At 54.7% G+C, this 15719-nt stretch overlaps 1 protein-coding gene across 10 annotated transcripts in view; it reads right to left on the reverse strand.

Annotated features, from left to right (window-relative positions):
* Positions 1-15719, reverse strand: part of LOC119545566 (DAB2 interacting protein) — a 185855-nt gene that overhangs the window by 87483 nt on the left and 82653 nt on the right. For 8 of the 10 annotated variants that reach the window (XM_037851184.1, XM_037851181.1, XM_037851191.1 and 5 more), the window contains exon 2: positions 9646-9749. The exons of 1 other annotated variant lie outside the window; for it this stretch is intronic. In XM_037851184.1, the coding sequence (XP_037707112.1) occupies positions 9646-9749 (104 nt within the window). Of the gene's footprint in view, positions 1-9509; positions 9607-9645; positions 9750-15719 lie in introns of those variants that run through there. One more of the 10 variants, XM_037851189.1, reaches the window with a different exon arrangement.

A 15719-nucleotide genomic window follows, 5' to 3' on the forward strand; every position in this document is an offset into this window, starting at 1 on the left:
TCCCTCCCCATTGCAGAGGGTACCCAGGTAAAGGAGGCCTCTAAGGGGACCCCTGAGAGTCTAGAGGAGTGCAGAGGGGAGCCCAATTGGGAGGAGGGAGGGAGGTGCAGGTTCAGCCTGGGCAGAGGGGTGGGGTGGAGGTCAAGACATCAGAGAGGCCATTCTGGTACCTGCTGTGCCTAGGACTGAATGGGCATCAGTGAACAGCAGATGTTGCTGAGATCTCGGCTGGGGATGTGATGACCCTGAGCAGCCAGAGAGTGGCTCCCTGCTCCATAAATCCTCCAGCCATAATAAGCCTTAGCATAATAAGCCTATCCCAGAGGTCTGGATGGCCGCAAATGCCTTGTCAGCTCTTTAGGCCCTTGGCTGACCCTGACCTCAGGTGGGGAATTGGGCACCGAGGACAACATGACTACAAGGGAGCCGACCCCCAGGGAGCCTCATTTCTGCAACAGGGGCTCTGCTTTCTCCCTCTGCCCACCCCCAGGCCCTGTCGCTGACTAGCCGGCACCTGGCCAGCCTTGCCTGGGGTGACTCACTGCCTTCGGTGCTTACTACCCATCAAAACTTCCCTATCCTGTGCTCCGTGCACTCTGCACGAGTGAACACTCTCAGCAGAGGCAGGAAAACTGCCTCCAAGTCAAGAAATCTGGGGTCAAAACCCAGCTCTGCCACTAATAATAATGAGGGCTGTTCTAACATGCTAATCAGAGTTAGCCAGACTTATTAAGCCCTGTCTAAGCTCCAGGCACTGTATTAAAAGCTTTAAATAGCTTATCTCGTTTAATTCTCACAACCCAATGTATAAATGAGAGAATGGGGAATCAGAGAAGTCAAGCAACTTGCACAGGATCACATTGCCAGAAAGTGGCAGAGCTGGGTTCCACCCAGGCAGTCAGGCTCCAGAGCCCAATCTGTTACATAATCCCATCAACACACTATGAGGCTCTGAGCAAGCCCCTTCTCCTCTCTGTGAATAACTTTCCCCATCTAGACCAGTGAGGGGTTAGCTGATCTCTAAATCCTTTCCAGCTTGGGCATGCCATCTTTCCCCTTCCTAGTGACCCATTTGCAGGTGACAACAAATGAGAGGGGTCTTCTAGACCCATCTAGAAGCTTGGAGGAAAGTGGGGTGCTAATGGTGGGACTTCAGGCTCTGGCTGGGCTGTCGGAGGTGCTATTGGATCAGATCGCCCCACACCCTCCCAGGCACCCGGCCTGCCCAGGGTGACTCCAGGGCAGCAAGGCAGGGAAAGTGTGATTCTGCTTCTCCCTGGACCAATCAAGAGGCCCCGGGGTGCTCCAGCCTCAGGAACCAACAAACACTATTGTGAGCAAGAGGCAGGCAAGCAACTCCCGTAAATCCACCTGAGTGAGCAGTGCTTTAAAAAAGCCCTTTTCATCACAGGATACAAAACATGCTGTTAGGGGATAGGGTTTTATAGGCTTTCTCCTCCAGGGTGATTTACTGTCTGCAGGCCACACTCGCCTGGGAGTCCTGGGCCCTGAGGGATCATGGGAACCCACAGGGAGGAGCCAACATCAATTCCAGGGCAAGGGTTGGGGTCCTTGCCTGGGCTCTCTGGTGGTCTGGGCCTCTTGTGCCGGCCTCTCCTCGTGGGCAGGGGTACTTCCAGGCAGTCAGGCTGACCTGGGGTTTGTACTCCCAAGGAGGGTTCACTCCACCCAGCCCAGCCTCAGACAAGCCATGTCACCCTCTTCCCTCCTCACCCTGTTCTCACTCCACTCCATTCATTTTCTCCCGTCTCTCTCTTGCATACACATTCATTGCATAAGCCCTGCCAGGTGCCCACCACAGGTCAGACTCTGCTCCGATGCCGAGGGTTCAGATGAACCAGAAACAGTCTCTGCCCTTGAGAAGGTCTCCCACCATCTGGTGCGAGAGGCTGACACGTGCACATCGTGAAGTTGCAGTGTGACTAGGGCCCTGATAGAGGATGTGCAGGCAGGGTATTCTCAGAGCGCAGGGGAGGGGAGGCCTGCCCGGAGGCCAGGGGTTCAGGGACGAGGGATGTCAAGAAGGAGCTCATGAGGCAGAGACATGGGGAGGGATTCTGGGCAGAAAAACCAGCCTGCACAAAGGCACAGAGGCTGGAGCTGGCCCTGGGAGGGCCTCGAATGCCAGGCTGGGGAACAGGATCCCTCCTGCTGGGAGCCTTCTAAGGCACTAGAGCAGGGGAGGAGCAATCATGCCTCGTTTTAGCTATTCTTTAAGCAATTCTACAGGAAAAGTTACTCATCTCAATGCAAGGCCTCGTGTTGGAAACAGATGTCACTGCTGCCACCTCCAAAGAAGGCCTCCTGGCTTTGGAAACTTTAATTCCCACCCGAGGATGCAGATATAATTACGTCTGCAATCAAACCCAAATGCCACTTGATGAGACAGAGGCAAGTGCTTCATTTTCACAGCATAAGGAAGTAGGGAAGTGAAGGCATCTGAGTCTTGCCCCTTCCACTCCCAGTCTCCACCTGATCCACCTCCTAGGACCCCAGGGGAGACTTGGGAAAGAGGAGAGCCTGCCGGCATCCGAAAGAGCAGCTCCTTCTACCCAGGGAGAGAGGGGGTGTCTGCTCTGCACAGACACCCTCTGGCCCATGGGGGCCAGGACAGCCGGAAGCAGGGGCAGGACAAGATGAGACAGGGAGTTGTGGAGGCTCAGGGCCTAAATGCCAAAGACCTGGATTCAAGTGCCAGCTCTGTCCTGATCGGCTGTGTGACTGTGGACAAGTCACCTCCCCTCTCTGGGCCTCAGTGTCCCCAACCACAGGATGGAGTCAACACCACTGCTAGGCTGCACAGCAACGGGCCAGGCTCTGCCTGACCTGCAACACACCGGCTCGCCAGCCTAGTGAGCCTCAGCAAATCCTTCACTCTCCGCCTGCCTCAGCGCTGACACCTTACCAAAGTGGGGCTTGCATTCCCTGCATGACCATGCCAGGAGAGTGCTTGGCACAGATCTTGACACAGATGCCGTGCTCAGCAAAAACAGGCATTATGATCCTGCATCTGAAAGACACGGCAAGGAGGTGATGGCGCTGGGATCCGAATCAGGTCAGTGTGCCTTCACGCCCAGGCTCTGACTGCCACCCCACCTCTCCCAGAAGCTGGCCCTGCCCCCTCCCTAAGCGGTAGTGAGGCTGGAACAAGACACCTGAAAACGGTCAAGGGATGACCAGGACAGGTGTCTACTGGCTCCAGCCTGGGGACGACAGGGTAGCCAACACTGCCTGGCAGCCCACACCTGGCCTGCCTCACCCTCAACCCCTCCCCTCCTGATGGAAGGCTGCCTTAGCCCCACATCCTGCCCTGATGAGGGATATTTCAGAGGTCCCCCAGCTCTCTGGTCATCACCCAGACAACTCAACCACCTGTGCCAGCCCAGCTGCCAACTGGTGCCCCCTGATTTTAATTGTTCTAACCACCCAGTGGAGGGCTCTGCAGCTTAGCTCATCTGGCCCCCTAGGGCCCCAGGCATAGAAACCCCCAGGGCCTCAACTCTCCACTGGGAATAGCTGCCCAGATGTCCACTCGCTGCCCTCTGCTGCCCCCAACTGGCAGGAAACAGCCCTGAGCAGACATCTCCAGTTCCCTTCCTCCTGGAAACTTGGTCTCTGGTTCCCTGGGCACCCCCTCACCCCTTCTCCGCCTCCCAGTGCCAGGGCTGAGCCCCAGAACCTCTGTCAGGGGCACTGTCACTCTGGGACAGCAAGTGAGGGGCACAGAAGGGAGGGAGCTGCCCTATTATCTGGAACTTTGAGGAAGATGTGAGATGGGGTGAGCCCTGTCCACTGGAAAGGGGGACATGAGCGCTGGCTGAATGCCCCCTCCGGTGTGCCAGGCACTAAGCCCCAACAGCCCAGGGAGGGAATGGCTCCTATGCCCACTTACAGATGGGGAAAGAGGCTCACAGTTGGGCAACTTGTCTAAGCAATCCCAGAGTAGGGAGTGGGGAGGCTGAGGTTCAAACCTGCTCCATTCCAGGTGGACTGCAGGGAGGAGCTGGCCCTGTAACCCAAGCACATGGAGAGGGTGTGAAGAGAGGGCAAAAGGCCCCCCAACAGCTCCCCACCAGCCACTCACAGAGCCTGCCATTACACCTTGAGTGATTCAGTCAAACTTCCAATTGATAAGGCTCCTTGTGTGCGAGGAACTGATAACACAGGACTGGGGAGGCCGCCAGTTACACCTTAGTGGGAACCAGTTTATCAACAGGCCCAGCAGCAGGGATGGCCTGGGGTGCCTCTGGAGGACCCCAGGGCTAACAGAAGAGCTGAAGGAGGCGGGCAGAGGCTCTCCTGTCATCCCCCTTTTCTATCCTCCCCACCCAAGCTGCCAAGTCAAGGCCAGCACCTTCTGGAAGGAACCAGAAGATTCTAGGGGCTCTATAGGTGGGTTTTTCCCTCCAGCCCTGCTCCTAAAGATCCCAGGGTCCTGCTTGGGAAAAGAGGTTTGGATGCCCCACTGCCTTGAACATGCTCCATACCTTCCCCAGCCTGGTCAAGTGTGCCACTCTGAAGGATATACAGCACTCTAGATCTGTGCTGGCCTGCTTCACCTCCCTCTCTGCAGAGCCCATGCTCCTGTTAATGTAGCCTCACATATGGTTTGTGCGTTTGGTTTGTGCGTTTGCTAACCCTCCCACTCTAGGCACTTCCTCATATTTCAGCCCCACAGACTATCATTTGCTGGGGCTGTTTCCCATCTCCCGGCCTTGGCAGGAGCTGTCCCAGCTGCCCAGAATGTCCTTTCCCCCTCACCTGCCTGGAAACCACAAACTCAGGACCCAGCTGATCTCCCTGTGCTTTTGCAAGTGGCATCTATATTTTAATCCTATTTGAATCCTCAGTGGCTGACATGGAATTGGTGCTACATAGAAATTTATCAAAAGAAAGGAAAAGGGAGGCAGAGAAGTGAGGGAGGGAGCAGAGTCAGTTAGTGCACAACAAACACATTCTCCTACACTTTCCTCAAAGCCCAGCCCCAGAGGCCCCTCCTCTAGGAATTCTTCCTGCCCTGCTCAGCCAGAGGCAACTGGCCCTTGTTCCGGGGCTCCCCTGGCCCCTCAAGCACACCTGAACCACAAGGTCAGCACCACCTGGAGCACTCCCAGTACAACTGGGTGGTTGAAAGGATCCAAAGACCTGCCTCTAGAAGAATCTGCAATCAACCCGATGCTGAGTTTTTCTGCAGCTTCTACCAGCCACCTGGGCCTTCCCCTCCCTGACACTTCTCCTTCTCCATCTCGCAAAAAATAGCCCTGAGACCTAATTTCAGCTAAACCTTCAAACACTACTCTCCACTTTCAACTTCCCGAAGAGGAATCAATTGGCTGTCAAGTTTGCGGTGCCTCCGCCACCTCCCACACCCAGGCCTCGCTAGCTCTCCTCGACGTGGGGTGGGGGCAGAGGAAGGAGGCTGGAGGGCCCAGCCCACAGCACGGCGGGCAGGGTCTGGGGAAGTCAGGGGGCTGAGAGACTCGGTGGGCAGACCAGTGACAGTCACCATATCCTTACCCTACAAACCAAGCACGAATTCCTCTAACACGGGGTGGAGCATGAGAGGCTGGCACACTGCTGCCACTAAGACCCCCTGGCCTTGCGAAGTGGGGTGTGTGTATGTCAAGCCCCTGGACCCAGCCTGAATGACATTCTCTGAAGATGCAGCTTGCTGGCTTTCTTCCTTCCTTCCCTGCCAGAAAACATTACGGTGCAGAGCAGACAGACCTGGGTTTGAATCTCAGCTTCACCTGTGTGACCTTGGGCACATGATTTAACCTCACAGGGCCTGAGACTCCTTGTCTGCAAAATGAGAACACCTTTGTCACTGGATCAGTTGTGAAGGTTCAAGAGAACGTATCTAACAGGCCCTGTCCAGTGCCTGATGTATACTAAGTGCTCAAGAAATGTGAGCTGTAGTCACTTGTTTGCTTCTTCTTGGGAGCCTGGGAGCTAATAGCCATATATGGGCAGGAGGCCCTTGGATCACCTGCTCTCAGCCCCCTTCCCTGTTCTACCTTCTCCCAGGGCAGCTTGTAGCTCTCAGGGCAGGCACCTGGGGAACCAGGCCCCCACCTCCCAACTCCTCCTGGGGTGAAGGAAGTAGCAACAGGTGGGCAGCTCATGATTGCCCACCCCCATGTTTCAGAGATGAACCACCCAGACCATCATTCTCTGGGGCATCTGGAGAACAGCTCCCCTCATCTCCTGGTTCCACCACAGGCTCCTCCACATGGCCACAGGTCTACACTAAAACCCATCCTTTGCCCTGCAACCCCGGCCCCACCACCCATCAGCTGTGGGTCTGGGGCCCCATCACAGGGTGCCCAGGCCCCAGGAAAGACCTCCCCTTACCTCCCTAAGGCAAACTCAGGGGTTTTCTTGGTGCCCCCCATTCCAGCAGGGAAGCAGTGTTACCCTTCTGCACTCAACAAGATGGGGAATCAGGACTGCTAGCAGAAGACAAGTGGGAGACTTATGAGCCCCCAGCGCTGGGTATAGGGGCTAATTCAGGAGCCAGAACAGCTGGGTCCTAGACCATGTCAACACTGACATCAGACACATTTCTCAACTTCTCTGGTGCTTGTCTGTAAAGCAGATGCGACCCCTCTCTGGACATATGCAGACAGAGGCAGCTTGGCAAGGGGGGGGCACAGGCTCGTTGTTGGCCCCACTCACCACCACCCCAGCCCTGCGGGGTGTGTGCAGTGCACAAGCCATCCAACATCCATGGGGTCCAGGCCTGCAAACAATCAAGGCTGTTGACAGAATGAGCAGCAGAGAACTGTGGACCCTCCCTCTGCAGAATAATCACCATTTACTGAGGCACTAGCATGTGCCTAGTACCATGCTGAGACCTTTACATATATTATTTTATTTAAGTCTCCCAAGAAGAGACTAAGGGTCAGAAAGTTTCCATCTCTTGTCCAAATCACAAAGTTAGAATGAGGCTATGCAGTTCTGCTGACTCTGAAGCTCACTCTCTTAGCTACTGAACCAAAACATTTATTAAGTGCCTACTGTATGCCCAAGCATTGTGCTACTTTACAAAGTCCACCTCTCCCCCCTCATTTTACAGATGGGGATACTGAGGCTCTCCAGGGTCACATGGTCTCTAAGAGGCAGAGGTAGGACCAGAACCAAGCCCCTGAGGCCCAGCCAATGGGGGGGCATGGCGGGGGTGGGGGTGGGGCTGCAGGTCCCAGGCTGACTCACAAAATGGTAAGGGACTCAAAATGGGGGTGCACACAGCCCAGGCTCAGAAACTGCAAGGGCCCAGGTGTGCTCCCGTGCCTCAGTTTTCATGGAGGAGGTGGGCAGAATGAGCCCAATCGACTCCCACATGCTAATTCTCCATTAAACTACATCATCCCAAAGGGGCACCCCTGTGAGAGATGGCGACACCCCGGCACCCGGGATTGAATTGGCAGCAGTTGTTCAAGCATATCCTGTGGTGTCACCCCTGCCTCCCTCAGGCAAAACCATGTTCCCCAGGATCCCCCAGGGGTCTGCACAGAGCAGCAGTCAGCCAAGTGCAGGCGGATGTAGGAGCGCAAGCAGGTGTGTGAGTGGGTGGGCACGGGGCTGCAGGTGGCAAGGGGGTGGGCTTCCGGCCCTGCACCAGACCTGTTTGCAAGTCTGTCCCCAAGTCCCAGGCCAGGCTGACCTCTGACCTTCCCCCTAAACACCCTGTTCTCTGCCCTCACGCTGCCCCCCACTCCCGATCCTGATGCTCTGCCAGATCTTTACTCTTCTAGAGCCAAAAGAGAAAGACAATTTAGATGATAATGGAGGATTTCATCGATTAGGCCCCTGCCTTGGTCAGACCTGAGCTGGGCGCATTTGCATTGAGCCCCACCACACTTCTTCTGGGAAGGGTTGTTATTCCACATGTTACTGATGAGGTCCCAAGGCTCAGAGAGGCTGAGCAACTAGTTTGAGGTCACACAGGTCATTGAGGAGCTAGGATTTGAACCCAGATCCCCACCTCTGAGCTCTTCCAGTACCCCCAGTTCCAAGCACCCAGACCAGGGTAGAAACTCAACTCACACCCCTTTCATTAACTGCTGTGCCCAGAAAAAGGACTGAAGGTGCCCCTGGAAGGGCACAAAACAAACCTCCAATATCCCTGGTTTCCATGACCAGCTGTCACTCAGGAGCTGTGTGACATGGGGCAAGCAGCTTCACCTCTCTGAGCCTCAGCTCATCTGTGAAACAGGGATACTAATGGTGCCTCCCCACAGGGTTGCCGTAAGGAGAGGCGACAACGATGACTGTGAACATGCTTTCCAGCCTGCAGACCCTCATCAGGCAGGTGGGATGGTGCTGGCTGGCTCTGGCTCTGATCCACAGGTGGTTTTCACACCAGGAAACAAAGAGGATGCCACCACAGGAAAAACTGCCAAGCCCAGCTGGTAATTAAAGAGCTTCAAATTATAGCAACTTCAAGGTGTGACAATACAGCTATTAGATCAGAAAAGGAAAGAGGAAAAGATAAAAAGCGAAGCTAATGGGGTTCTGGGAGGCTGTGGGGGTAGCAGGTCCTCCTCCCACAGCGAGAGGAAGCGCAGGCTTGCACCCTGGAGTCACAGACCTAGGTCCGAACTTGGCTCCAACAGCTATTAGCAGTCAGTGCTTAGGCGAGTGACTTCACCTCTCTGAGCCTCAGTTTCCTCATCTGTTAAATGGGATCAGCAGCAGGGTTGCCATGAGGATGAAAGTAAATCATGTATGTAGACAGTGAGCACAGTGGCTGTTCCCCAAGACGCCCCAAGGCTCAGCCCTGCCTGCCATGGCGCTGAGATCCAGGACTTGGTTGTGGCTCCAGACCAGCTCCCAGGGGTGCCCTGGCCACAGCCAGGGGAGTGACCCCAAGTCCTCAGTCTGCACCAGCTTCCTTTCCTCCTTGCTGTCTAGAGGCTGATCCACTAGCCTAGGGCCCAGAACCACCTTTTAGGGATGTCCAGAGCAAATGGCAAAAATGTCCAGGGACTCAGAGGGGCACAGAGTCAGGCATCAGGGTCCCAGGGTTCTGTTTCCATAAAATTCTTCAGGTTTGTAATTTTAAAAAGTGTGTGGGCAGGTAGGGATCACTAAATTCAACAGCTAAGATACATATATATATCATGCTTTGTCGATTCTAAGACATCACAGATTGCAGCATTGCTTTATGGGCCACTAAGAAAGAAAAGACACCACGATTAAATGGGCACGCCATTGACTGTAAGGAGTGTCTCACTTTTAGAGACGTTAAAGTCTGGAAACGAAACCCATGCACTTTAGTGCCAAGAAGCCTGGCGTGTGCCCGCAGAGCAAGGGTGCATTTATCTGCCCTAGCACTAGCCTCTTTCCTCCCTGGGTCAGCTCGGCTCTGGGCCCTGTGGCCTTCAGGGAGGTGGGTCCCCCTTCCTGGCAGGATGGGACCCCCATGTGGCCCCCGGGGGTGGGGCTTAGCCATGGGGAGGGGGAGCAGCCAAGTGATCGGATACCTAGAGCAAGGGAGGCTGGAGGCTCTCCGGATCCGTGAGGCTCCAGGAAGGGGGGCTGCGGGGCTGCGGGGCCGCAGAGCAGTACCCCGGGTGGTGATGGTGGCAGTGGCGGCGGTGGTGACGCAGGGATAGTTACCGTGACCCGGAATGGCGTGGCAGCTGAGGGCTCCATGCTGGGGCTCTTCTCCGAGAGGCTGCCGGGCAGGCTGCGTCGGGAGCCCGGCCTTTCTTGGGGCGACTCTGTAACACAGGAAGAACGAGGATGAGAAGGCCAATTGAGGCCACCCACTCAGGCCCTCCTGCCACTCCAGTCCTGGCCAGAACAACAAACAAAGTAGTTCCCAAAAGACTTCCTTCAAGTTATACATCTTGTGACACAGTGAGCTCCCTGTCACTGGAGGTATCCAAGCATCGGATGACGGAGCCCTCTCCTGGGATGCTGCACTGGGTGAGGGCCTGAATGACCCAAGTCTCTTCAAACATGAGAATCTGTGATAGCTCTGGCTTCCACTTCTTCTCCAGGGGCTTTGAACTTGGGATGCCTGCAGGAGCCAGGCAGGTAACAGAATCGAGAGAAGCTGTCAATGGCTCAGCTCCAGTTGGTTATTGCCTGGTAGCAACAGGGGTCCCAGGGCAGCCACAGCTTCCCAGAGTTTAAGAGAAGTTGGAAATCTAGATTTTTAAAATATGAAATATTCTGATTTTTAAATGGTGACAGCTCATTCGAAACTTTTAACCATGGCCTGGCATGCCTGTTTAAACCTCCCAAGTCACTGCATCCAGGCCATTCTCCTCACAGGTTCCCCCACACCCGGCACTGGCTAACTCATTTCCTTTGCTCCGGCTGGGCCCCGACAGGCCCTGTGCCCTCCCCTGACCCAGCTCTCAGCCTCCTTGTGGCTCCCAGAGCAGCTGCCAGGCCTGAGTCTCTCCTGTTTACACTCTGACTCTGTACGCTGAGTGCGTGTGCGTGTGTATGTGTGTGTGCACATATCTGACTCCTCACACCCACACCAATATCGGCTGCAGCTCCACGTCCCCTGTGCTCTACTTGGAGCCTGCTCCACAGGGGTGGGGTGGGGGAGCATGGATAAGTGGGGGGCACTCGGGAAACACCTGTTGAGTCACATGGAAGAAAAACGACATGGCAGCGCTTCTCTCGGGGGTGCAAGGCTGTGGCTCACAGCCAGGCAAACACAGGCACAGGTCCCCAATCATGCAGACACCCCAGGTACATGCTGACGTGTACACAGATGACCCACGGGGAATAGGTACAAGGAGTTGCTTTCCCAGAAGGTAGAACTGGCTATTAGGGGCAGTACCTCCACCTTCCGGTCCATTTCCTCCACATGGCCAGGAGGGACAGAGGCCCCCATAAACATGGAAGGACAGAACTGAGTCCCTCACTCAACTAGGGCAGGCTCCAATCCTGAGCCCTGGCTGACGGTCAAGCAGGCAAAGCCATCTTGGGCGCAGGGTGGGGGCAGGCCACCTGCAGAGATGGTTCCCCCCCAGGGGCAGATATTAGGCCCAGACGTGGTCTACACAGCCCTGAGCCACCCCTTCCAGAGAAGCTTCCTTCCCGGGCTCCTCCTAGCCTGGTGCCTTCCATCTCTTACGGAGCTTGCTGCTTCCTCCGTGGCATTCCCTACTTGGAGCCTTCCTCCTTCCTCCTCCGCGTCTGCCAATCACATGTTAGGGGACACCTACTCTTTTTGGAAGTTTCCCCAGGAAACCTCTTCCCACGCTCCCCAGCAGGCTGCCTTCATCTCTCCTCCCCCACCTCAGCACCCGCTGTGCTCCGTGACAGCGCACCTCACCTCCACCTGGGGCTGGCAAGGGGAGAGGGCGTCTAGGCATGTGCTCAGTGAGGCGGGAAACTGAGGCTCAGGGTGTGCGGTCCCTCGCCCAAGGTCACACAGGGAGTGAGTAGCAGGGCAAGAATGAGAACCCAGGTGTGTCTGCACCCCCAATCCATGGCTCCTGGGCACCATGGCTCCTGCAGCACAGAGTCCCTGGGCCCCCAATGCCTAGCCCAGGCTCAACACACAGTCTCAGGCCCTTACTCAGCACACAAGCCTTAGCTGGAGGCAGACCCCTGGGTCTAGGGAAGGGGCTGGGGTAGAAAGGCAGCTGGGCAGGGTGAGGCCCCGTGAGGCCCCTGAGCCAGAAGCTCTAATCCCTTCAGTGCACCCAAAGGGAATGAGCTGCTCACGCTGGCCCCCCAAGGCCATTCTACCTAGCACCCTCTCTGGCTGCTTCTCCCGCCAACCTGCGTTGCAGACCTGCATGATGCCAGTGCACCCCATCTGCGCACCTTTACTCACACTGCTCCCTCTGCCTGCAAGTCCCTTGCCCCACTGGCCTCCTGCAGGAACTCAGTCATCCTTCAAGCCCTGGGGTGGTGCCCCCTCTTCTGCATGTTCCCACATCACTTTAGGCAGAATGACTCACCCCCCACGTCAGGCAGCCTTGCTGACTTGCTACCTGTCTTCCTGCTACCATTCCAGGCTATGACCTCCTCATGAAAGAATGGGGCATCTCTCTCCCCCGACACTGAGCCAGACAGTGCTCTGTCAAGGTTTATCATCCATTCACCCATCAATTCACCCACCAAATACTGGGCACCTACTGCAACCGTGGACCCTGGCTGGCAGGACCAGGCCTCACCGTGGGGTTCTTGGGGTCACCAGGGCAGTAGGAGCTGGAGCCACCTCCAGATACCTCTCAGGAAACTCCCCCCCCCCTTTCCCAACACACACACACTCACACCCAGGAGCGGTTTCAGGCCTCTTCCTGGGCAGGTGGGCCCTCACCCCTCAGCAAGAAGGAGCCACACAAGGGCGCAGCAGGGACTATGCGAGGAGCCCGCTGAGGTCTCCTCTCCTCTGAGGCTTCATGCAGACCGATGTCCCCCACACCCTGCCCAGATCCTGCCGCCGGCCTACTGCCACTACTCAGCAGCTGCTTGGTCCAACCTCCCAATGCACAGATGAAGAAACTGAGGCCAGAGGGAAAGGAACTTGTCCCTCATCCCCCCCATGGGTGCTCCCAAAATAGCCTTCAACATCAATTCAGAAACCCTGGCCACATCCCCTTGACCTTAGAAGGCAGGAACCCCATTGAGGAGGCTGCAGAGGCCAGGCAGGATAGGGGTCTACTCTCCAGCCTAAGCAGGGCAGCCAGCTCTGCTCCCCAACTTCTCAAGCCTTCCAGTTCACGACCGGAGCAGGGCCTTACACTCTAAAGGAACCGGAAGGGGAACCTTGGCACCTTCCCCAGGCATCAGCTATTTGACCCCAGTTTCATTCTCTACCCTTCACCATCCTGCCTTCTGCTCCAGGGGGCTGGCCTCTGCAGACCCCATCAACCACACTCCTGGGCCCTCCAGCTTCCTTGGGGTTTGTCCAACAGGGAGTCCTGAAAGGAGAGCAGGGAAAGGAGAGCGTAGTCCCCTAGGCTGGCTGCCTCCGCACGGAAGTCCCCAGCTGCTCTCAAGATCACCCTGTGTGATTGGGGTGTTGAATGCACAACTATATGATGGTACTGTGAATAGCTGATTGTACACCATAGATGATTGTGTGGTATGTGAATATATCTCAATAAAACAGAGTCTCCCGGGCCTCCCCTCCCCTCCTCCTCAGGTCCTGGCTGTCACCAGCTCTGGGGTCCTGCACTCTCCGTGTGGTTCCCCACACCTGCCCACACCTTCCGAAATAGTCCCTTTAATAAACCATCCTCAGGTCATCCAGGTCTGAAAGTACTATCTGCTTCTTGCTGGGCTCCCAACTGAGAGCACCCGGCAAAACCAGCTCCCCAAGGACCATTCCCCACTCACCGGACTGACGGTGCCCTCGTTTATCTACAGCTCTGCTGTGCCCAAGACCACAATGAACTTCGGGCATTCTGGCCAGGCCAGGCCCTCTCCTGACCCGATACCCCCAACAGCCTCCCAAAGAGCCGGCAGCCCCCCGGGAACCTCTATGTGCAACAGGAATAATTATAACCACCCAGATCGCAGGGGTCTGGACCAGTGTTCCTCAGCATTTTTTTACATATTGCCCACCAGACATCTTTTAATACATTTTTTAATGTCTAATTACCTCTCCTAAGAAATTTTAATACCACAGACATATGTTTATATACTGCAAGTATATTACACTTTATACAAGCACCAATTTCACCTGCTTGGGACGATAGCACCCCCACTGAGAGCATGTTCTGGACATTTTCAAAATATTATCTCTAATCCTCACATGACAACTTGGACAGCTTTGGTGAGCTCCATTTTCCAGATGAAGGCAATTGAGGTTCCAAGTGGCAAAATCTACATTTCCCCGAAGTTCCCCCATGCAGGAAGTAAGAGTCTATGCTGAGAGCCCCTGACGCTGTAGGGACTAGGGTTTTTCAGGACTCTGTTCACTCTTTGCTGTGTGACTCTAAGCCAGCCCCTTTCCGTCTCCGAGCTCCTGGTTCATCATCTCTCCACTGAGTTTGGGAGAAAGAGCATTTCCACTCCCCCACCTCCACCCCTACCCCCAAAAAACTCTATTTTACATGGGAAAAGAAGGCAGTGATCCCCCTGAGTTTTAACTCTGCCTCTGGGAATTTGGCCCCAGAGTTCCTGACCCAAGCACTACTGCCTTTGACCTTTGATTTAGCAGCCTGTCTTTTCTAGTTTGGGGGAACAGGCACTGGAAGGCTTGGACTTCACAATCCCAAGGTCAAAGCAGCACAGCTGGTGCAAGCAGGATCCCAGAGAGGTTAAGTGAATCCACCAAGGTCACACAGCATGAAGGGTAGAATCTCCCTAGTGAGGGAGAACTAACCGGCCTCTTACAGTCTCCCAGACCTTGGGGAACTAGTCAGATCTTCTCAGCTCAGACTCGCTGTGTGACCTCCACATGACCTCCAGGACAACAAGTCTGCAAAATGAGGCCATGAGAACAGCTGATTCTGGATCCCCCTTCCACTAGGAAATAGAAAGAGTCTCCATTTTACCAGGAAGATCAGGCTGTCCTCCTATTCTTGGAAGCCACAGCCAGAGAAACACATTTTAACCTTCATGCGTTTGCAAAAAATAAATAAAATAAAATTGGTTTCATTTAAATGCTGCTGGCTTGGTTGCCATGGATACCATCTAATCATGAAGGATGACTGTTACTTGTTCCCATGGAAACAAGGAGGCCTGAGGAACATCCTGTAATTTCAGAAAAGACACCAAATTTCAGTTGTCGGGTTGCACTGCCCAGATCTTCATGCTTAAAACAGGTAGAGGCAGCAACCTCTAATACTGGTGTCAGGAGAAAAAAAGTCAGCAAAAGTGTAGAAAGAGGACGGGGGGTGGGAGGTGGGCAGGGGATGTATATGCTGGATCTCCACGATGACTGGGGAAAATGCAAAGTAAAACTACCAGATAGCATTTCATACTTTGGAGGACCCCAATGTTGGCACAGATTAGGGAACTCTTTCACTACTGCTGCCAGAGGGAAAAGCGTTTGGAGAACAATTAGAGGATAGCTAGTTGGAACTGACAACACACATCCCCAAGGACAGAAATTCCCTTCCTCCGTGTCTAGCCTAGAAAACGGTTTCATCCTGCACACGTGGAGATCTGCACAAAGGTGTTCACAGCAGCACTTTCGTTGTAGCAAGAACCTGGGAGCAACCTCCGTGTCCACCAATAGGGAGATGGAGGGAATGCACCTTGGGACAGTCATTCGGTGGAATACCACACAGCAAGGAAGAGGGTACAACTCTGAGGGGGGGCAGGGAACACTAGTCACATAGGTTATACGGGCACCGAGAGCTGTATAGATCAACATATGTCAATCTCAGAAATATGAGGCTGAGTGAAAGAAACAAGCAAGTTGTAAAAGGAAGCAGCGCAATCCACATTTGATGCAAATATTCGTAACGGCTTTATGTATAAGAGCCAAAAATAGAAACAACCAAAATGTCTTTCAGAAGGCAAATAGTTAAACAAACTGTGCTATAGCCACAATGCGTAGGCAGAATAATGGCCCCCGTAAGAAGCCCAAGCCCTAACCGAGGTCTAAGACCCTGCGAACGTTACGTTCTGTGGCAGATGTTATTAAGATCAAGGACCTTGCGATGGGGAGATTATCCTAGGTTATCCAGGTAGGAACGATCCAATCACATGAATCCTTAACAGTGGAAGAGGAAGGGAGAAGAGTGAGGCAGAGGTGT

This window comes from Choloepus didactylus, chromosome 10 (genome assembly GCF_015220235.1).
Source record: "Choloepus didactylus isolate mChoDid1 chromosome 10, mChoDid1.pri, whole genome shotgun sequence".
NCBI lineage: Eukaryota > Metazoa > Chordata > Mammalia > Pilosa > Megalonychidae > Choloepus > Choloepus didactylus.